Here is a 23632-nt window from a genome sequence, read left to right as displayed (position 1 = left end):
AGACAGGGAGGCATCCCTACATACCATGCAATACTGCAGCAGGCATTAACCCACTGAGTGCCACAGGGAGGACCACATCACCCCATGACCCCCATACAACAGGCAAGTTCATTAACCCACTGAGCACCAGAGGGTGGACCAGATCACCCCATGACCCTAGATCCTTTAATACAGCAGGCATAGTAATTAACCAATTACACACCACAATGCAAATAACTGTCATTTCCAAGCCGCTCCCTTTAAACCTCTCCCCATCAGCGAGTGATCGGCGGGGGCCCCACATCGAACTCATTAACGAAGCAGCCAGCGTGTTTTACCCACACTGCCTCACTCCCTTAAAGCGGTAAATACACGGCGAGGGCGGACTCGGTCACACTGTGCCTCGGTGACAGGTGGGGGCGCCCGGGGAACTCTCCGCTCCTTTAAGGAAACTTTATCCTCCTGCTCTGCGTTTCCGTGATTTCCCGAAGGTCCGGTAACAGATCTGACACCGAAAGTACTAACCCTCTGTCCCGATCCTTGGCTGTTTACGTCCAAATACCAAATACCCCTAACACCTGACCTCATCGTCGCCGTGTCGGGTTATTAGTAGTAGTTATAATTAAAATGAATTTTTTTTCCTTGATTTAAAGGGTCAGACATTAATGAATTCCTTGGTCTTGTCTTAGATTCCGGATAACTTTACGCCTAACACATGCATGTTTAAATTCCCTCACTGTATTAGCATCTACCACCTCTGGGAGGCTGTTCCACTCATCTACCACCCTCCCAATAAAGTAAAACACATAAATGACTTATTTGGGAAAACAATAATCTCCTGAGTGTCTCAGCCAGTCCTGATGATCAGATATCGTCACGGTGTATGTAAACCTATACATTAGGTATGAAGCCGGCACGGTCCGAGCCCGTCCTGATTTAGTGCTTCCCGCTGTTATTTGTTATCTCGGCGCAGTGTGATTCTGTCCTGATGCCTCGCGTTGGTTTTGTAGAACGGCGAATCCCATTAAGTAGACCGAGCAGAAAGAAGTGAGATCCTCGCTCCGGTTACAGACTCAAACACGCCTGCTCTGCTGGATTGAGGAAGTAAGTGGGAGGACGGCGAGACACGAACACCCGAGCCGAGGGCACGCAGCAGGTGGACGGACACTGACTCGTGTCCTAGGAGAGGTACCCCCGGCATGCGGTCATCGCCCTCTAACCCCCTTATAACCACTCACCACCCTCTAACCCCTGTAACGTGGATTGTTTATTGGATCACCGGCTCCGTGTGTGTCGCCCGTAGAAGTTGTTTGTTTGTATCTGTAACTTTTAAAATGTTTCTATACGGTCCCTAAACCAATCGAAAACAAAGTTTTTTGAGCCCGTACATGTACGGGCTTTGTCATTAAGGGGTTAAACCCGTTCATATCACGATAGTGCTACTTTCTATCTGTAACTCCTAATTTTACCATCTCAAGTTGCGGCGCATTTCCACCCGGTGCAGCTGCTTCCCCTGCGCCTCCCCTCCTCCGCAGGACGCCTCATTCCCTCGCCTAATAACGCAGATTTTCTTAATGCATCGGGTTGCAGTGATGAGAGTTGCAGTGTGATGGCAGCTGGATTCTTGAGATGTTAGTGCGTGTTTCTTAGCGTTCCTTAACTATTTACCCTACAATCCATGGTTTCCTGCTGTTAACCCTTTTGTGCAAAATAAGTAAAATAAGAATTATAGGTAGGCAAAGCTGTTTACGAGACAATATGAGACATGAATAGGACCCCCACGTGCCCCTTTATGTCAACGTATGTTCCTTGTATGTGATTTGTTGCTTATTTCAGAGATATATTAGGTTGAATATTAACACAAATGGTAAATATGATGAGTTTTCCCGCAGGTTCCGAAAGTCTCTCGTCATGGAAGACTGCGTAGACGATGTGCGCAATCCCACCGAGGTGCACATGAGTCAGATGGTGATGCCGTCTCACGCCAATCACCGCGGGCAGCTCAGCACCGGCCAGCTGCTGAAATGGATAGACACCGCCGCCTGCCTGTCTGGTGAGAGCGCCATGCGCCCCCCCCCCCCACCCCGCGCTAAATCCATAAGATCGCGCTTGGGATGGAAACCGCGGGAAATACAACTCCCATGAATCTCTGCACAGCCGCAAAGATACGGTTTGTTTTATGGGAGTTGATATTTTGCTGCCGTCGGGGAAGTATGTATTGGCGACGTCTCTTCGAAGTAATGTAAGAGCTTTAGGCAAAGTAGTGACAGTTGGAATATGCACTAAAAGCAGAAGGTAATATTTTGGACGCGGTTTGTCCATAACACGCCAATGTCCCATGGTAACAGCCGGGGCCCATAGGCAAGTAGGGCCATTTGGTCCATTTACAGTGAATTATCTGAACCCAACTTATTTTACAAGGAAGAAAGAAGATTCAGAGAGACCCTTTAAATATCACAACGAGTTTCCTGTATAATGTCCGAAATAATTCTCTCTCTCTCTTTTTGGGGCGATCTGGTGGATAAGCCCTTATTTTTAATGCTACGCGACGCTTTATCTGCGTGTTCTAGCAAAGCGTCTGTGATTTACTGAAACCCTTCTTGGTTTGATGAGTCATGAGGAGGCGAACAATGCTTTGTTCCTAGTCCTGACTCACCGAGTCTCCGGGGTCACGGTGTACCTGCTGAAATCATTCACAAACATCTTCACTCATTCATTTTCACCAATATTATCTGCTCAATGCCCAGTCATCCAGCTCCGTATATTACACCCATCCCCCACCTCTCAAAGAGCCTCGATGACGTCCTACAATTTGTCAAAGCTTCCGTATGTTCACTTATAGTCATTTGTGAAGAAATCCCCAAATGTTCTCAAAAATTATATTTTTTATTCAATAAATCTATGCAATGGTGTTTATTAGGCAAACTTTCTTTCTAATACCAGCACCCCCCATGTGTTAAGGTTGCGGTTCCACTATCGTTAATTGTTCTCGTATGCTAAGCAACTAAACACTAATAGATCTGTCATTGTATTATTTCCTCCAAAGGTTCACATAAAAAAACACACTAATTTAAGAAGCATTTTCGACAACAGCCTATCAGAGCCTGCTTTTGCGTCACATGAGAATGACATTTTCCCAGAAAAAGAAAACATGAATGAGACAAAATTTGACATAAGGAATTATTTATCAGTAAGGTTGAGCATTCAACAGAATTAGGAATAACGGACTTGGTTCTGCGAGCCGTCGTCCTATGGACTTTAATGCATATGGCCCCATGCACATGCGCAGAAAGTCAGGACTTTTAATTGTATTTAGTGTAAAAACGCTTGCTTCCTGATTATCTTAAAAACACATTTTCAGTGGTAGAACCTAGACCACAACCGCTAGAATCCTAATGGAAACAGTCTGCTCCTAACCGAGGCAGTGAGGTTTGTAGAAAACTAGCGCGTGTTACATTTATACAGTTAAGTCAGATTTTCTGGACTAAAAAAAGTAGGTCTGCAAATTTATATACAGATGTAAACCACTGGAAAGTGTATTATTGCACAACTTGCTACAATGTATCAATTTAAGTACAACATGGCCTCACCAATCGAGACTGAAAGAATTCTGGCATTAAGCCCTTATAATGAAATCTGCAGAATAGGTTTTCTTGTACTTGGCATCAATTAAGGCACAAGAGCAAAAATATATAAAAGTGGCAGTGCTGATGCCTTTTTAATTTTTAATTTAAATTTCATACATACCAACCATGTCCAATATAAATGACCACAAATGAAACCAAGTTATTTGTGAAAACTAGCCTTCCGACTTTTAATTCTATTAATCTTTTTTTTTTTTTTTGTCGTATTGCCCCCGTATGATATAAAATGATTATAGACTATTGTGTGTGTACATTTTATGTGGATTGATGAAGGGGGACTAATAACTGACCCACCTTTGGATTTCCAGCTGAACGGCACGCAGGCTGCCCCTGTGTCACCGCGTCGATGGATGATATCTACTTTGAACACACAATCAGGTGATGACAAAAACTATTTATTAAAACGAAATGTGTTTTATTGCTTTTAAATCGTGGTAAATGTATTAGAGATATTTAGTGTAAAAGTAAGGGGCTATTTTAACTCGGCCTTGCTAAGAAAAGGAAGTTAAGATGGCCGCCCCAATGTATATACAAAATGGGGGGCTTTAATAAGTATTTTTTATTTTACCCTGTCAATACCATTTATTTAATATGTTTTTTTTTATCTGTAAATACCATTTATTTAATGCATATTTTAATATGTAAATACCATTGGTTTATTCTGTGTATGGAATTATAAAACAGCGGGACCCTGGTGCACCCATCTACTGTCCTCGGGAGTCTTGTCAGAAGTGGTCTTCGTGGCCAGTACACCTAGAAGAATTGATGCTGTTTTGAAGGCAAAGGGTGGTCACGCCAAATATTGATTTGATTCGGATTTTTCTTCTCTTCACTTACTTTGCATTCTTACTTTACAGAATTTGTTTCCACGCCTGCCTAAAACTTTTGCACAGTAATCTATACATACATATTGTTATCATATTGTTATATGTATATGTTGTTTTATCGTATATGTTTTGTTTACTAGTGTAGTGTTAACTAATGTTTTCCATTTTAGCGTGGGACAAGTCGTTAATTTAAAGACAAAAGTAAACCGAGCTTTCAACTCCAGTATGGAGGTTTGTATTACTTGATATTCAATCGTGTTTTATTTTCTACTGTTCGTCAATAAAGGCTTTATATCCCCTTCATGAGCCTTTCTGTTTAGGCACCTTAATGCAAAATACAGTTTTTGACAGTTTTTAACATCACTCACATAGTGGAGTATTGTGGCCTAGGGAGTCGGGTCACGGGTACGATATCCCACCACACAAAGAAACGGACAATGTTGAGGATGTAGATGCAGTTGTTGGCCAAGGAAACTTGACAGAAAACGTTGAGACCCTGGTACACCCATCTTCTGTCCGGAGAAGTCTTCTCAGACCTTTTCTTTATGAAAAATTAATGTTTTGGTCTCCCATAAGGAAAACCTAACAAGCAGAACCACAAATGTTCTTTTTGTGCCTAGAAATATTCCGGTATCTATGTCTGAAAGCAGATTTTTGTGAGCCTATCTTACCCTCGGAAACAATTTATCCTTTATGTTTATTTTGTCCAGGTTGGAATCCAGGTCACCTCAGAAGATGTGTGCGACGGAAAGGAATGGAACGTGTGTCAGGCTTATGCCACGTTTGTAGCCCAGGCACAGGGCAACGAAAAGGTGAGATGCTGGTCCAGATAGGTCTGATGGGGGGAAAGGAGATAGTGGTTCAGTGGCTTATTAATCCACCTGATCCTTGATAAGTGGGAGCATGACCTTCTTCATTGTGACCGTTTGGGGATAGTAGTGGGCATTGTGACTTCCTAATTTATTGTTCGCAGGTGGGGAGGAAATAATAAATCTGTATTTTAAGATGTGGCAAAGGTAAAGATGCATTTTATGTGGGTAGCAACTAGCAAGTTGGAGCGCTCTTTATTCCAAGAGCTAGAGCTGGTCATCAGTCAGTGAATAATACATTGTATTTTGCTCAGGACAGCCGTGGTCATCCTTAATGGTCAATAATAAATATATTTGTGATTTTTGTTAATTAAAGGTTCTCTGTGCAGGTAAAGCTGAAGCCCGTTATACCTCTGACGGAAGAGGAGAAGCTGGAGTACAGCATCGCTGCTGAGAGACGACGGATGAGGCTGGTCCATACTGACAATATAAAGGAACTCTTAACCAAAAGTGCTTCCAAAGATGGTAGGTCTTCTTGTGATCTTTAGCAGCTTCTCTCTGTGTTCGCTGCTTTAGGTTTAGTTTAGCTGAGAAAAAATATTAGAATGTTTTAAATACATTTTCCCCTTATCTTAAGAAACTTACACATTGCTTGCGTATTACATTTTATGTGATGTTTCTCTACAACCTTAGCCCTAACTTTATTTATACATGCATATTGTCCATAGGTGAATATTACGTATATTATTATATTTTATAATAATTATTATACCTGAAATATCTTGTTTCAGAAAGAAAACAAGAGGATGGGGTAAATGGAATTGTTCTGGCACTAAAGACCAGGGTTGAGAGCGTAGAACTAGTCTTGCCCCCTCATGCCAATCACCAGGGGAATACATTTGGTGGGCAAATCATGGCTTGGATGGAAAATGTTGCCACAATAGCTGCCAGGTATAGTATATACAATGGAATGTGCTATTATTGCCAAGTTTCCAAGGTTTCCAATAGTGTGTCACTGTCTTCAAAATCCTATACTAATTATGGTGGTACACCTTAGGGCCTCTCTTATAAATGAATCTACACCAGGTCACGTCTGGTACGCATGGTATTAGGACATAGCCTGCATTGCGTTTAGCTGGGCGGTGGACAAAGGGGCAAATGCTTTTAGTAGGGTTCTGCAGAATCCTGCCATGGATTTGCTTTAATATGTGTTATGGCAGGAATGTATAATGTCATTACAACATATGCAGTGAGAATCCCCTTTGTAATAATACTATATAAATACCGCGTTAGACGGAGTGATAGACGTCTCATATGTCTGGGAGTTGGTTGGGTGCCGTTTGTTTTTCCCACAGAGAATCTTTACATTGTTTTTTTACCATTCTGAACATAATTTGTTACACACCATCCATTAAGATTTTACTTTTACTATTATTTATTTTAAGGCTATGTGTGTCTGTATAGTATTTGTCAATGCTAAATACTTGGTCACAGCAAATATGCAGTATGAATAGGTAGGCAACTTTCTGCACCATCATTTGTGGGCATCAATCAATCACCATCAATCAATCACCATCAATCAATCAATCGCCATGATTCCAGGGCCTGGCAGCTGTTTGAGCCTGTGCCATAAACTGGGTGATTGGCACAGCCTAGCAGGAGGGGGGGTGAGCTGGAACCGGTAGGAGGGGGATGAGCTGGAACCGGTGCCAAGCTGGAACCAGAAGTGGCTAAAACCCTCCATCTCCTCCAGCAGTTTTTCACTGTCCTCGGAATGAAGACCTGCGTCTCAATTGGTTAAACTGGCCGGGGTCTGGCCTGGCTCGGGCAGCGTTGTGGACAGCATGCCTGACCCTATAATAGGCTCTGATGGCTTATAGTCCACATACCGATACAGCATAACATATATATTACATATATTAACTGTCTAGCCTGACCTTTAAACACTTTTATAAGACCTGAGTGAAATACATTGATTCTCCTAGTTTGCACTCTGACCACCATCTGGTGCTCTGCATGCTCTTTGCTTATCAGTCAAACGATCCCCAGAATAAGGTTAAGTAAATGTTCCGGAAGGATCATTGTTTCATGAAACCTGTGTTTATGAACTACACAACCGTTTATGGTCAGCCACCATTTTCCGATCTCTGCTTCTAGAGCCTGGATGTTTTCACTAATTTGTTAAATGAATGAATGAGGCCGTCGAGTTATTGGCTATGCAGGAAAATATTCAGTCTTTTCATGACTGTTCTGAATAATAATTTTATTTAGTGAATAGCAGATCTCCGAGTCCATCCTCAGACAAACAGAGCAGGTCTTTAGGATCTTTGCATAGGTGGCTTTTTTTCATAATTTCATAATTTCCATTAACAATTAATTTGTGCAATTTCAGGAGTTCTTTCATAAGCAAAATAATGGTTATTCCCATCTCTGACAAACAGCATTTTAAAAACGACTTCCTAGTAAAACCTAAGAGACTGAAAAAAAAGTCTATAACGTGTTCTGTTTTTCCATTTAATAGTAAATGAGAACCATAGAAGCCAGTACTTATTGTAGTAAAAAAAATGATGTTATGAAGTCTTACACTTAATATAAAATAAATGCTCTGTTGGAAATATACTTTATCACCCATTTAGGGTAATTTGGAACCATGTGTTATTTCATTGTTGTGTGTTTGCGGTATGATCATGTCCCTTGCCCCCCTCCCATTAATAAAAAGTCTTACTCATTCCCACACAGTCGTCTTTGCCATGCGTACCCAACTCTGAAGGCCATTGAGATGTTTCATTTCCGAGGACCTTCTCAAGTTGGAGATCGTCTGATACTTAAGGCAATCGTGAACAACGCTTTCAAGGACAGGTAAGTGACTTGTTAAGGAGGAGGATGGTATTGTTTTGATTTACTGGTGCCATATTCTTTTTATTCCATGGCACTTTGTGGTTTGACTGCCTGTTAAGATTCAGTTCTTTAGAACTGCATGTTTATAATGACCAACAAAAATATCACAATGTAAGAAAATTATCTGGGTTTTTACATTTTCTGTTGGCTGTTCTTTGGTAAAAAGCCAAGGATTATCACCCTTTCATTTACCTTTATATAACTGAGCCGGGTCCCTGCTAGGTTCTTTGAATTCACTTTGACCTCTAGGATGGCCTTTCTTGGAAATTTACAACCTGAAAGACTTGGCCCTTTTTCGGCAATCTGATCTATTGGTATTTTAATTGTAAAGAAAAGATCTAAAATTACAGATTATTTCCCTTGCGCAGGTGAGTGTTATTTGCTGGAGTTGTTTTATGTGGCAAAGGTAAAGCTGTTCCGCACCGCTGAACACTTACGGGAACCGAAGACAACTATTTCCAGATTAATAACACAAAAGAATATCTGCGTAGAAGAGGAGTGAAAAATCCAGCTATGTGTTCGAGGAGGCTGCAGGAAAGTAGATCAGTCAGATTGCACGGAATTATTAGAATGAGATGGGAAAGTGTCCATGGACTTTGCCTTATCTCATACTGATATCCTGACTTAGACGCTGGTACAAAGCCCAAGGAGAAGTGTAAGATAAAACCAGTACACAATTGTTTTTATTGCTCCTCCAGTTGATAGGGCACATACTCTGGGAGAACAATAAAGTAACCAACCATGTTGTTATTTCGCGATCCGGAATGATGTACTTTGGATTTTCCAAAGGAGATCTGAAAGATAATCGCGGTGATACTTGGAGAAACTCATGCAGGGCGAGCTAGAAGCTTTTAATGGAAATATAATTCTATAGTAACAATGTGCTGGTATAAGTGGGGCCGGATTATTCATACTTTTCCGGCGTTTCGGCTTCCTTTTAATAATGCCTGCATTTTTATCTACAAACACACTAGAAGTGATTTAAAAAAATGCCTAGAAAGATTTAGTTTACCGTTGGTATATACTTGCAACATGCAATTAATTCAAGAACTCGTTAAATTCAATTCTTAAAGAGGTCAAATTAAGTTGGAAGGATTTAAAACAAAATTTGGGGTTTTCTCAAAAGAATAAATAATGTAAATAATTTCAAACTAAAAATGTTTGGAACAGAAAATAAAATGATGTCTTTTCTTCTCTCGGTAAGATGGCACAGAGACTGTGGCCCAGGCCAGAAAAACACGTTATCCTTTCATAAATTTGTCTGTGCAAACACTTTTACCAACTTTTTCTCCCTGATTCTTATATTTTCTTCTAAAATGGTGTTATGTTCTACATATAAGTGGTTGCTAAGACATTTAATACATAGTTATATGATTGGCTCTATATGTGACATCTGGTGTACGCTGAAATTAAGTGGCAGGGGAGGTGTATAAAAGGCATACTGGGATGAAAGAGAGATGAGGCCAATAGGAACTGGAATCTCTTGCCATCTTGTTTCCTATTGGTGTATAAAATGTCACTTGATAATACACACCATTTATACCCGGGTGGTTATCTACACACTGTTCAAAGGTGTTGCGTATAGCAAAATAATTAAAGTACACCTATTTCTTATTTTGTGATAGCTCAAACTGGTTTCATTAAGACACATTACAAATTATATATATATATATATATATATATATATATATATATATTTACAATAAATTAAAATGCTGCACAAATGTTTGTGGGAAACCAAACAAATTGTTGTATATTATATAGAAACGATAATTGATTTATATATTTAAACTGGAAAGCATAGCTACATCTTTGTACATAAGGACTTTTTTTCATTTCAAATAACACAGCTAATTTTAAAAACAAAAAAGGACATATAAACTATATAGCATGTATTGTGTTCCCCTGGAAAAATAATGGAATCCTCCATGGACCATGATAATTATCCCCAATGCCCCCTTGCATAGTGGTATGGTCCTTTATGGCTTGTAATGAAGAATCCCGGGAGTTTATTTGATGTGATGCTACTCTGATTGTATTCTGTAATTAATAGTTACGGGTGTCCCTGGCCTCCGCAGTTCTTTACTATATTTATTATGGGTCCCCACAGGATGACTATTTCCAGTAACCATAACTCCAGACAGATACTCTTGACAAATGGGCCAGCTTTTTTTTGTATATCCCTTTAAGCTGACAATATAATTGGCTCTTTAAAGATTCTATGATGCTCATATACAGTTCTACAATCATATGTAACTATAATATATGTTTATATCAGGTTGAGATTAATCTATGGTTTCCTTTCCAGTATGGAGGTTGGGGTGTGCGTGGAGGCATTTAGTCACAAGATGGACGTACCCAGGAGGCATATAAATAGTGCGTTCATGACATTCATGGTTCTTGATGAGAACAACCACCCTTCTGTATTACCGCAGATCAAACCCGAACCAGGGGTAAGTAGCCTTCCATAATGAATCATGTACTGAATTAAACCCCCAAAAGGTTCAGATCTTAATGAAAGAAAAATATAAACATAAGGCTCCCCTATTTCCATATCTATGAGCTGCTGAGCTGCTGTCTAAACTGCATTGAGGGTTAGATTCTTAAACTCACAGCAGCCTATGGGGCTACTCACCTGTTTGCTTCCCCATATTGTCTCTATAGTGCTTTTTGGATAATTAGATATATTTTGACAGGATGGTGTTAGACGCTACAATGAAGCCAACGCTCGTAGGAAGATCAGACTAGACCGGTGAGTAAAATTCTCCAAATAAGTACGTTTTTCTTAAAATTACTTTAAACATTAATTGCACACAACTTTCATATAACACATGTGTAACTAAAGAATACTCCATACTGCATATCTGTAAAGTCCTGTTTTATTGTTTCTTCTGTTATATACGGATATTATCTTTCCAAACAAAAATCATATGTATATTTTTTGACCATATGCAAATCGACAAATTAGGGGTCTGGAGTGAGATTGCGGGGTTATTGCCTTCTCCTCATCTGTACCAATGCTGGATTTCTTGTACCAACAGCAAATATGTCATTTCCTGTAAACAGTCTGAGGTTCCGCTGTCTGTCCCATGGGTTCCAAGTAACCAGGTAAGTTCCAAACCAAAAAAAGAAAAGAAAAACAAGTTACCAACTCTCCAAAAAATAGAACTTCTTTACAAATTGCTGGTGTTTTTGATGTGACTCAGTTTTCATTCTTTTTTAGGTTTATCTCAGTTACAATAATGTTTCGTCGCTGAAGATGCTGGTATCCAAAACCAAGTGGGTCTTGGCTTCAGAAATAAACAAGGTACTTGAGGAAATATTATGCTCTCCATATCTCTATGTTTGGTTCTCATGTCCCACTAGTGCATGTTATTTCTCCATCAGTACTACAGAGCAGAAAGCCAGGGACTGAACTGGTGGCAACTCACGGAAGCCACTCACTAGTTCTTGGGAATTTCTTTGAGTTAAGCCTGAGCTTATTTAAGGCAGGATAGACCCAGAGAGATTTAACTATACATTATACAGGATCAACATGCAAGGGGAAAAAAAAGGTGCCTGAAGAAGTAGCCTAAGTAGCCTTGAAAGCTTGAACTATAAGGCGATTCAGTTTTCCAAAAATACATAATTTTTACCAGAATTATATATATAAATTATAATATTATTATTATTACTGTATATTGTTATCCATTACTTGATCACGAAGATCGCTTGTCTTGTTTTCTATCCAGGTCAGACTCTACACGCTGGAGGAAGACGGTATTCTGTCCTTTAGGGTTGAAATGAAAGTGTCCATTGATGCCAGACAAGCCTTTGCGCTGCTGTCTGACCTGAGTCGCAGAAGCAAGTGGGACACCTATTATAAGTAAGTCTCCCACGTGAGTAAAGGTACATTCTGATCTATTGTAGCAGATGTGTCGGTGTTTATAATGCACAGCACAATTCAGGTCAGATAATTATGTGCATAATGTCTTGTCCAATGATATAATGTACATTTTACATTAATTTACTTAATTTGCTGATCTCATGCATCTCTACACAGAGTAGATGTACACAAACAGATACATGATTATGAGGATAGCCCTTAATAACAGAGGGTTAATGATTTGGAATAAGATTTTTTTCCTCTCTATAGATGCCAACAGTCCTGCTGTTGCAGGTCTCCCAATCGGACACTGGAAAGCCTTGTGGTTTCACACTGTTCTCCACTTGTTGTGAGATTATAATTTCTGTATTCTGCAGGGAATGTCGGCTTTTGCAGCAGGTGAATGAAGATGATGCAATTTATCATGTGATCAGTACCATCCGTTCCACGGAAAGCAAATTTCAGGATTTTATCATCCTGGCATCTAGAAGGCAACCTTGTGACACCGGGTGAGGAGACAAGTTCTGGGCTTTATTTGTTAAGGAAGGATGTGAATCAAAGTGCTAAATGTGTAGGAATAGGCAAGAATATTCCGTTGGTAATCACGGTGATTGTTCCAACGATGTTCTAGAAGAGTTCTCATTTAAAAATCACTTCAACCCAGGTAAAGGTAAATTAATTGTACTGGGGCATCACTAACTGTACCATTTACCTTTTTTATGATCCACGATCATAGAAAATATTTTTTTTATTATTACAAAAAAAACATAAATTATGATGTCAGATAAAAACTTTTCAGCCCATCTAGTCTGCCTATTTTTCCTGACATTTTGCGCAGTGAGTTTTTATGGCCCTATTATTTTTGCTGTGGTGCCCAGTTTGATGCCTTTAAAGGGTTGCCCCTATAGAAACACCAGTATATATCACAACTGTTTGATGGGCAAACATCTAACATGTTTGGGTGCAATAGAACCGGACTGTTGCAGGACCTCATACGAGCCCCCAATGCTTTGTTTTGTAGGGACCCTTACGTTGTAGCCTTCCGGTCCGTCTCTCTCCCAACTCACCCTGCGTCGGAGGAGTACACCCGCAGCGAAACCCTCTGTGCTGGATTCTGTATCTGGCCGCAGGAAGGAAACATGACAAAGGTACGGCTGGCTTTTAGACCTGTGTCGGTTATGTGGCTTTAAAGCCAAGTATAGGAGGTAGTTAAACAATCCTTCGAAGTTAAAACCGTTTTAATTGGATTCAAAAAGTAAACATATCTAGAATTTAACAGAATTTAAAGTGAGATTGCCCGTTTGTAGATTAGATTTGCATTCAGCTGGTTTAAGCTCTTACGTTTTTAAAACATCACATTATAGAGATATTGTGGTGCCGTTAGCATTACTTCTGCCCTCTACCTTGTGCCCTTTGTTGCAAATATTCTATAACTGTTCGCTCAGCAGTCCTGAAATCAGCATTTCCTTCTCATTCATACGCGGTGTATCATTTGCATGCATGTCTGAGATTGTGGGTAAAGGAGGCATTTATATATTTCATTCCTTCACAGATTTCCTATTATAACCAGTTTACCCCGGCATTCGTCTCGTATATAACAACCAACATCGCTGGACTCTCATCCGATTTCTACACCACCTTCCAGGCGTGCGAACAATTCCTTGTTGAAAACACCAAGGTCTCTACAGCAAGCGTTAAACCATCAGGTGGCCGTGACGCTAAACACAATAATGTTTGAAGGCTTTTCTAAATTTAGTTTTCAGGCTGCAAACGCTACAAACAAATAGCACTTTATTTACAGATGACAAAATACAGGAGACTATGTATTAAGGGCAAATATAATGTAAACTTGTCAATGTTTAGAAATCAGCAGGAACTTTTCTCTCGTTACTGCGGTGCGTTCATCGATTTTTACCTATATGTGAGAACTCTGTAAGTTTGTCTCAGTGCACTTAAGGTTCCCTGAGGCTAGACCTGTCCCTATGTACAGCTTGCACTACCCCATGCAGCGCTGACCCCACCCCTGCTGTAGGCTAGACTCGCCTCCATGCATGCACAAAGCCACTCCCCAGAAGAGCGAGAGCTCCTCTTTAAGTACTGGAGTATCTGATCTTGATTCTGGCTCTGAGGGTTTGCAGTGACCCACTCACATACCGAAGGAGAGATGTAGGAATGTGCTACTCATATTACAATGGAAGATTTTTATTAAATTAATATATTACCAGAATGGCTGCTGCACCAAAAAGGAAATGGTAAATTGGTGGCATTTTAAAGGGTTTGCTGCACAGAAAATATTATTATAAAATAATTCTTACATGGTTTTTATGGCTTTTATTACTGGTATTTTAAAGTCATATGCAATACAAAGATGTTGTGTTTAGTATAGTGATGGCAGCATTTTATGTGCATCTTTCTCAGTCATTTGCTATTATGGAGGCTCTGTCCTGCTACCTCTCTTTCTGGTTCAGTGTTGGATGGTGGGGAGATCTCACATTTACAGAAATTAAATTGGTGCTGGTGACGAAAGAGTTAAAAAGGATGATCTTTGCCGCTTAGATAAGATGATTGTTTTAGCTACAGTTCCCTTTCGGTTGGCTGAAGGTTATGAGAATAACAAGGAGAGAGATCAAGCCTGGTCTAAAATGTTCACCTGAACATTGTCCAAGTATCCAGGTGGCATTTGTTTCAAAGCTACCATGCAGAAAATTCAGGTAAATATGTTAAATTATTTGGTTTTCCCCATTTACACTACACGGGAATTCCTGAAAACCAGTTTGAAAGTTGGGAGATTTTCCTGCCACATTTTTAGGTTTAAGAAGGGTAGTAGCCATTTTCTTGGAATGGGATAATCCCTAAAATAGGGATCTATCAATGTTCCGGAAAATGTAGACTTATTTTTCTTGTTGGTTTAACTTTATAGTTAATGCTCTGTATAAAACCATGTGTTAGATTATAGAAAGTTGGATTTTGCTGTCCCTTTAAGTTTCAAAGTAAGGAAAACCATACAGGTTAGGATAAAAGTGACACAACCCGCACTTTCTGTTCTCAGGACTGGCGCCTTTTAGGATGTTGTGAAACTAAAGCATTTGACATGTTGTGCAGTAATGCATTTCTTATCCGGAATATTACAATAAAATAATTGCTTTGTAAAGTATTGGCTTTGCCGTTTGTGTTATCAGAGATGCGATACCTAGTACAAAAATACAGATTCTCTATAGCTGGAGGAAAATCTCTCTGAAATGTTTAGTCAGAGTCAGATTTACAAATCACGTGCTACTAAGCACATACTACTGGTGTCCCAAACGTAACTTCTTATTTTTAGGGGTTTTATGTGGAAAATAGGCAGAAAATGCACCAAGCGTGGACATAAAGAAGGTGGGATAATCATAATAATGATTAAAAGGGTGGTGTTGATAGGGTATAGGTTACAATGGCCATTACTCTTACCCCCTCTATTGCCTTATAAAAGTGCACTACAGATAGAATGGACCTCAGGAGTGACCCTGGACCTACGAGGAAGGTTTTATTTCTTTCCGAATGGTGTTTCAGTCTCAATTTACAGAACACTGCTGGTAATCCATGGCTTTTATTTAATAATCTACCATTTACTTAATATATTCCGTATACAGACACAACATTTTTTATTAGAATTATTTAACTTCAATATACATTTGGATTCTAAGATTCCAGCCCTTCTTCAAACGAAGCATAAATCTGCATCACTAAGTATCTTGTTACGGAAAACGCAAATACAAGTATCTATCTAGCTTTAAATCAACGGCAACAAAAGAGCTGATTATCTGGGTTGTGAAACACGTTGTTAACATTACATAATTCCTAGCGGGTTGTCGTGCATCCCCCAGTACTACAGTACAGATGGGACCCTTATACAAATATTACCAATAGGCTATGTCCTTAAAAGATGTAGGTAGTCATTTCTTTCTATGACGTATAGATGCTGGTTAGAAGTAAGTACCGGTAATCCCGAGGCAGTTTGTAGTAGACGTTCTTTTCTGAGTGTGATCTGATCGCCATCAGCCCCTTGTATCCGCTCATGAAGGATCCGTGTTGAAAGTCATGCTGTATGGTTAGGGAATACATTGGAGAGACCTTCATGACTTTTACCACGTTCAGCCAGGACTCTTCCAAGGCTACTGCTTGGACCTGAAAGGACACCTCTTGCCAGAGACCCTCACATAGCTTTATCATGTCCTTCACCATCACATCAGTGTAGCCCTCAACCAGCACCTCCGCAGGCCAGCTGGGAGCAATTGTAACATAGGGGAAGATGGCATTAATGCTACCGATGAAGTCTTTGCCTTGTATATATCCAGGAGTACTGAAGCTTCCATAAGATACATCCATGCTAATCCACACCGGGAAATAGAGTGCTCTTTGATCGTACTGCCGTCTCAGTGCACTGAGAGTCTCATTGAGGGACCTGCGATCTTTTATTTTCAAGTAAACTCCCCAAGGGTTGGAGGTAGCAGAGAGTAACTTTAGACCATCTTCCAAAGGGAGCACGGAAGACGACGCAGACAAGACCACCACCGGGATGAGGTTGGAATTTATTTCCTGCATCTCAACATAGAATGTAAGCATGCCAGAGTTATCTGCAATACACAAAATATATGTATACCGGTATATACAAGGATACAAAAAAAGTAAACTCATCATACAGTGTGTTTTTAAGGATTTGTGTAAAAATGTCCTAATATATGAACCTTCTACTCTAGTTTTCTAAGAATGTTTGTCAGTTTCTACGGCAATAACCTATTAATGTTTGTTTTCTGTACAAAAAAAAAAATATGAATGATGCAAAACGACTCTTTATTAAAGATTTTTTTTTTTCTGGGAAGGATTTCTAGGAAGGTTATTTCTCATTTTGCCTTTAGTTATAACAGTCTTACATTCAGCAGATTAGATGGAATAGCACATTTAATCAGACTTGTTTCCATGTACATGTAATGCCATAAGGTATAATGGGTGGATATAAAGAGGGCAGGAGTTCTAATGCAGAGAATGTATGCGTCTAGCATAGTATTACGTAAGGGGTCACGCGTCTCACCCTTTTTGTTGGTATTTTATGTCTATTCTGTACCTGTAAGGTCGAGGCTGCCATAGACTGGGTGTTTAAAGACTAATATTACAAAATGTCCCTATTAAGACACTTACTATCCAAAAAGCCGCGAAGGGATGTGACGTTATCTTCAGCATCAAACCATTTCACCAGTAATCCATCATCATCCTCAGGGTGGAAATACAACTGCAAGCTGCCCCCAGAATAAAACCGAGACCTCCTGTTTGGATTTACTGTGTGCAATAAACATTAGTATTTAAACTTGGTACTTGCAAAATATAAATCCATATTCGAGAGTAATTCAAGTTGGGAGGTGGTGGTTCTAGACATGAGTGAATACAGAACTTCATGGTGTCATCACGAGATGTTGCTGGTAGTGATTGATGAGTTGCTGTCTCCTTGGGTTGGGGGGGGCAGCTTCTAGGTTAGGTTTAGTAAAATGCCGTACTTCCATCTGACTCAAACTTACATCATTATCAGCAGCGAGTTACAATGACACTTCTATATATTTTAATGGCTGTGAATGATGTGAACGTGATTCCATCGCCTTCTGTGAGTTTCTCATTATTAGTCATTAAAACCCAAACAACGCTGTTTGCCTATTTTTTCCTTAAATGACACAGGAGTCTCTTCGGAACTGAATGACAGACATGGATTGACACGTCTGTGCAGGGTACTACTAGTGTTACAATCCCATGGCTGTTGAAGAACCACCTACATCAGGTGTGTCAAACCTGCGGCCCTCCAGCTGCTGCGGGACTGATAGAGGAGTATGGGAGATGTAGTCCTGCAACAGCTGGAGGGCCACAGGTTGGACAGCCCTGACCTACATGCTTAGAGTACTCCACAGTGAACACAGTCTCTGCATGAGCAGAGACCTGGGGAGGAATAATGTCTTCTTACAGTACCTATACTTTGTATCTTGTTCAGGACTGATACTTACAAGCAATTTCTTTGAACTCAGATAACAGAGGATCGTAAATATCGTAATAGATCTGCTCAGGGTGACTGCTGCTTCGAATGAACAAAAGATCCTCCAAGGTGAGGGGGTCAGAACTCCCCTGCCACAATGTGAGGGTGTACCTGCATGGGTGAAATACATAGGGCATTAGCATGGGATTGGAGCCCATAGTGCCAGCCATAGCCCATGCCTTGGAAATGCCTCCCAAAGACATGGACCCTATTTGTATGGACACGGCGTCTGCCATAATAAGTGTGGGGACTGAGAGATGCCTACAATAACAGGTGAGAGTAAAACATGCTGTGGCAGACATGATGTGAGGGGATGGTGAGTGAAGAGAAACCGAGTCCGAGCAGAAATAATGAGCAGACTGGATGCGCTGAATGGTTCTTATCTGTCGTCACGTGTCATGTTTCTATGGTGGCTGCTATAGTAAGCCTGGTATATGTCAAACCTAAACACAATCTAACGTAACCAAGCCGTATGCTGACATTACCGGTCAGACTGCTGCAGAAGCCAGTTAAAGTGAGGCCATGCCGAGCGGGTTAGAACGGCTCGTGCTGGGAAAGTTACCCTCTGGGGCACAGATTTCACTACATTGTACATCTGCTGGATCATTTCCCATGTGTAGGTCCGGTTTGAGATCAAAGGAGGCAGGTAGAGGGTCACCCAACCTGGGGAAATGGTGACATCTGGGAACTTCTCTTGAACTAATGCCAGAAACCTGCAATAATTTGATAGAAATTATTATTCATTCAAACTTTTCTTATTAAGTAGTAAGGAACTACTGGGGGTGGATTACTGGAAGTAGATTCATTCTTACATTTTATGACCTATGCCCAAACTTATTATTATTATTCCCATCTTAAACACCTCCACAAACCTGGTTCCAACTTGGAGTGGACTTGATGTGCAATCCTACAGCTTTCTCAACCCACTTTAAGTCCAGCATTGTGTATACTTTCATGGACCTTTCGATTGTTAAGTCCGTTCTACTGAGCTTTAGCAAGATCCATGTTCTATAACATTGCAATAACTTAACAATATCTGTACTTGCGTGCATTGAATGGTGAAAAATAAATTTAAATAAAAATACAAAGAAGGGACAAAGTTCAATTGATACTGACCGAGTTGCATTGACCGCTATATTGTGGTTGACGTTAGGCCCAATCAAGATGTCTGCATTCAGCCACACAGGCTGTTTAATCTTCACGTTGGTGGCCTTGGCATGTAATATATCAAGGGATGGGCTCACAGCTTCAATGCTTTTAAAATCCAGCTTGATACCTTATGAAATAAAATAGGAAATAGGAATGACTATTATGTGTTTCTACCGTTTGTAGAATATCTACTTTTTCAATCCATAATTTATTCCTTAAAGGAAATCGGGCTTTCTATTGACGGCTGGCTTTATCTTCCAGGCAATGTAGGGGGCTACCTAGGGAGCTGAGCTTTTAGAGGGTATCTCAACAAGGTTCCTTCCTATGTATCAAGTACAATCAAAAGACGGCATGTTGTCACCTGTTTTCAAACCCATCATGTCCAAATTTGCATTATTTTCCCTTCCCATTAATATGTGCCAAACCTTTTTAGAGGTAAGAGTATAAGTATGCTGGATTTAACATAAAAGGCACATTGAACTTTAAAATAAATCCCTAGCTGAGGTGGTGGTAAGTATGGATGTTCTCAGTTGAACGCTTCTCCTGCATGGCAAATAACTGGGAGGTGGGTAAAGGCCCTAGGGGCACAAAAATGTAAAGTTCATATGATGGCTGGAGTGGCCCTTTAATATGTACTGTGTTTGTAAATGTACTGGGTTATACAATCTAATAAAAATGTAACAAAAAGCAAAAGTGTTTTCCAGAAAAGTTTTACCTTTTAAAGGTATCGCACGTCGTACCTTTTGAAGAATCAACAACTGCGTCGAGCCATTCATAAAGCGTGTTGTCACTATAAACATCCGGCGGATGAGCCATGATGGGGATGTTTGTTTGATTAACGGTTCCGTATCCTTGAACATTCACATCAGCTTCTAGAACCATGATGTCACCTGGAGGAACACATCATACAACCAATGCATGTAAAAATAATGTCACGTATCGCTGATTTTAGAAGGTGAATTTGGTTGGGTGTTATAAAGCTTGTGGTGATTCTCACTTATCTCCCCAAAAAAATAAAAAATAAAATTACACCACAAACCCAGTCCTATCAGTATTTCTCCATTGCATTGTACAGCGCTGTGGAATATGGTGGCACTATATAAATCAATAAAAAATAATTATACATTACATGAAAATTTACCATTGACAGTTCCTTATAGTGCATTGGCTATATCATTTTTTTCTTCTTGCAGCAGTTTAACAATATAATGAATGATTTAACATTGAATTAATTATAGAGAGAATGGCCACCTCCGTCGGTAAATCAGATAACCTGACCATTTCATTGTTCTTGAGATCTGAATAGAGGAATATTGCATGAAATCATTACCCTACCCCTCTCCGCCTTATGAAAACATGTTTTACGCTTCATTTGAGCTTCTTTGTGGGTCGCGATTCCCAGTATTCTTTGGTTACATTAGTGAATAGGTTCCTCCAAACAATGAGCACATAACAGAACTCTAAGAGCCGATGATACAGAATGTATAAGACAAAGGAGTCCAGAGGCCGGCCCCACAGAAGGTTATGGACCTTCACAAAGTGGGCTCAGAGGGCCACTCATAGTGTCTGATAAAACCCGACCCGCTGTACCTTCCAACCGTGCCCTGCGCCTGCCAGCCATGTATACATCACACACAGCAAATATTTACTCTTTAGTGCTGCTTCCATCTGACTCTTGCTGTTGGCCCCATGACTCCAGGTCACCAGAAGCCCATCCTTGGAGCTGATCTTCCCTTGGGACATCATATATTCCAGCATGTCTCCCCCAGTGTGGGAATGAGTTTCGGGGTCTGCAGAAAGTAAGATCATATTAAGATGTCTTCATACATGTCACATCATTTACAGGTTTCCTGCATAAACCGTGTCCTAATATTTATGTTATCTGGATCAGAATTATTATGAGATTAGGCCCTTTTTGCTTTTTATAGAGCCTAATCTCAGTTTGTAGAAAGCAGTCTTTATTATGTGAAATGGTTGCGTTAGTACGGGATGGTGCTTTAATCTGCACTTAATAAAGATACTTAACCCTCATCGTTACATACAATAACAGGAACAGAAGAAGACGGATGTCGATCGATAACGGGGATATCATCTATATATAGCCAAAAAATGTGAGATTTCAGCCCATTTCTGGTAGCAGCTGCAGACAGATGCAGGTGGGATTGTGTGGCCCTCTGAGCCCAGGCTCCATGCTTGTCCATGTTTTTTCCTTGCTTAAGGACGGCAGCGGTTAGCGCCCTACAGCAAGCGCAGCATTTCAGGGAGAATTTAGCTCAAACTGTGCAGTTACGCATTTCTACTAAACCCCTGTATAGATTTATAGATATAGATCTATAGATTAACACGGAAACCTTCAAGGACGTCAGCGGACTCTCCTGTCCGGAGAAGGTGTGTTTCAGATTATCTGAGTTGATAATTATGTGACATTATTGTAACAATAATTAACTAGGAAGAGGAGTCAAAGCCAATTATGCTTTAGTAAAGAGACCACAATCTGTCGAACTGCGTAACCCCCTCAAACATATACCGGAGCTGCACACCATTACTTTCTACTCGCAGAAGGGGAGCGCTTACAAGTCATAGAAGGTGATGGCAGAACAATATGGCCCATGTATTCTGCCCATTTTGAACCACCATTGTTACTTATTATTTGTTTTTAGAGCTGTACATGTGCTCAGGCTCGGACTGGCTATCTGGCACAAAGGGCAAATGCCCATGGCAGATCGGGTGCTCCCGTGGCACATCAGGGGCAGCAGTGTGTGACTAGTGACCGGGTATGACCACCGACACTACATGACCTATCGAGCATCCTCACATATCCAGCTGCCAGCCACACGTCATCAGGCGGCCGGTGGCCTTAAACTGCCAGTGACATGCCATCATTGCCAGTTCGGCCCTGTATTTGCTGGTCAGCAATGTGTGAAATGTACAGGAGTCCCTATCATTGCTTAAAACTGAATCACAGAAGAAAAAAACATTTGCTGAAAAATAGTGTTGAGAATCTCAGAGACAGTAACGATTAAGACGCATGAACCAGTACAGTTAATATTAAAGCGGTTCATTAAGACTGTGTTGTTGACTAATTTTCAAACAGTTTCAGATTAATTTATGGAACAAACACCTAAAAATGAGATTAAATGGACTCGCAATTAGATTTTGACAGATTGCATTAGTGCGGATTAACCTTACCTTTAAGAGGTCTACCCAAGGTCAGACACAGCACAGCTATTGCGATGCAGACCCCCAGGAACACGCACACCCCAGCCACTGTCCTGAGATCAGACACAGAGCACCTCTTCATCGTGGAAGGGTTTCTCACAGCAGCATCCGCTCTCTGCCGTCTCCAGAACACTTTGGCTTTAGAAGGCTTCTAAAAGTTTCTGCTGATTTGGTTGACCACCGTGACTCCGCACCCTTTATTTCACCCCACAAAAGAAGTTTTCTCACGAAAAAAAAGGTAGAGGAATTTGTGCGGTGTTCTCGTGTTCCGTTTTACAATAACCCTGTGCTAGCTCCGATTACAGGACTTACATCTCACGCGCAGAACTCTGCACTTGGACCTTGAGCATAAAACAAGTGCAGCCCTCAGTCGTTCCCGTACGACGTTTACATCATCTGCTTTAGATGAGCCACAGAATCTCCGGTTACTTCGCGATATCACTTACAGATTTTGTACTCACAAAATATCTAGCAATTAAAGCAAAGAATTCTGCATTAAGTGTAACGTGAGAGATTTATATTGCTGCAGATGAGCATGTATTCATCTTATTCACCATCATTTATTTTAAATATTTTAATCATACACTCACTGGCCACTTTTTTAGTTACACCTTGCTAGTACCGGGTTGGACCCCCTTTTGTCTCCAGAACTTCCTTTATTCTTCGTGGCATACTTTCTACAAGGTGCTAGAAACATTCCTCAGAGATTTTGGTCCATATGGACATGATGGCATCACGCAGTTGCTGCAGATTTGTCGGCTGCACATCTATGATGCGAATCTTCCACCACATCCACATCCCAAATGTGCTCTATTGGATTAAGATCTGGTGACTGTGGAGGTCATTGGAGTTCAGTGAACTCATTGTCATGTTCAAGAAACCAGTTTGAGATGATGTGAGCTTCGTGACATGGTCATAAAGGGATGGACATGGTCAGCAACAGTACTCAGGTAGGCTGCCGAGTTTAAACGATGCTCAATTGGTAATAAGGGGCCCATAGTGTGCCAAGAAAATGTCCCCCACACCATTACACCACCACCAGCCTGAACCATTGATACAAGGCTTTATATGCCAAAGTCTGACCCTGCCACCGGAATGTCATAGCTGGTATCAAGACTCATCAGACCAGGCAACGTTCTTCCAGTCTTCCATTGTCCACTTTTGGTGATTCTGTGTGAAGTGTAGCCTTA

At 40.6% G+C, this 23632-nt stretch overlaps 2 protein-coding genes across 2 annotated transcripts; one reads left to right on the top strand and one right to left on the bottom strand.

The window, feature by feature from the left end:
* The first annotated feature begins 403 nt into the window (after positions 1–403).
* Positions 404–13832, top strand: ACOT11 (acyl-CoA thioesterase 11). The gene is made up of 17 exons (XM_053469138.1): positions 404–470; positions 990–1167; positions 1872–2032; positions 3932–4001; positions 4621–4681; positions 5161–5262; positions 5649–5784; positions 6051–6210; positions 7999–8118; positions 10466–10610; positions 10854–10909; positions 11199–11265; positions 11381–11464; positions 11889–12022; positions 12400–12531; positions 13044–13170; positions 13575–13832. Exons 3-17 carry the CDS (start codon positions 1891–1893, stop codon positions 13758–13760), a joined length of 1722 nt encoding a protein of 573 aa, XP_053325113.1. The 5' UTR covers positions 404–470; positions 990–1167; positions 1872–1890; the 3' UTR covers positions 13761–13832.
* Positions 13833–15639: 1807 nt separating this feature from the next.
* Positions 15640–22646, bottom strand: FAM151A (family with sequence similarity 151 member A). The gene is made up of 8 exons (XM_053469258.1): positions 22413–22646; positions 20873–21013; positions 19964–20113; positions 19191–19350; positions 18560–18787; positions 18046–18185; positions 17198–17335; positions 15640–16635 (listed from the first exon to the last, which is right to left on the bottom strand). Exons 1-8 carry the CDS (start codon positions 22522–22524, stop codon positions 15965–15967), a joined length of 1740 nt encoding a protein of 579 aa, XP_053325233.1. The 5' UTR covers positions 22525–22646; the 3' UTR covers positions 15640–15964.
* Between the last annotated feature and the right edge of the window lie 986 nt (positions 22647–23632).

This window comes from Spea bombifrons, chromosome 6, assembly GCF_027358695.1.
Source record: "Spea bombifrons isolate aSpeBom1 chromosome 6, aSpeBom1.2.pri, whole genome shotgun sequence".
NCBI lineage: Eukaryota > Metazoa > Chordata > Amphibia > Anura > Pelobatidae > Spea > Spea bombifrons.
The sequence above is the reverse complement of the archived record's forward strand: the minus strand, read 5'-3'. Positions and strand labels throughout refer to the sequence as shown.

Bases quoted from the DNA above. Each gene is read 5' to 3' on its own strand.
- FAM151A (XM_053469258.1), bottom strand. From the start codon at position 22,524: ATGAAGAGGTGCTCTGTGTCTGATCTCAGGACAGTGGCTGGGGTGTGC. The intron at 20,114-20,872 runs GTAAATATTTGC...GTGTTCCTCCAG, and splicing joins GATGGAAGCAGCACTAAAGA to GTGACATCATGGTTCTAGAA. The intron at 18,186-18,559 runs GTAATGTCAGCA...TCACCCATGCAG, and splicing joins CTTCTGCAGCAGTCTGACCG to GTACACCCTCACATTGTGGC.
- ACOT11 (XM_053469138.1), top strand. From the start codon at position 1,891: ATGGAAGACTGCGTAGACGATGTGCGCAATCCCACCGAGGTGCACATG. The intron at 5,785-6,050 runs GTAGGTCTTCTT...ATCTTGTTTCAG, and splicing joins CAAAAGTGCTTCCAAAGATG to AAAGAAAACAAGAGGATGGG. The intron at 12,023-12,399 runs GTAAGTCTCCCA...TGTATTCTGCAG, and splicing joins AAGTGGGACACCTATTATAA to GGAATGTCGGCTTTTGCAGC.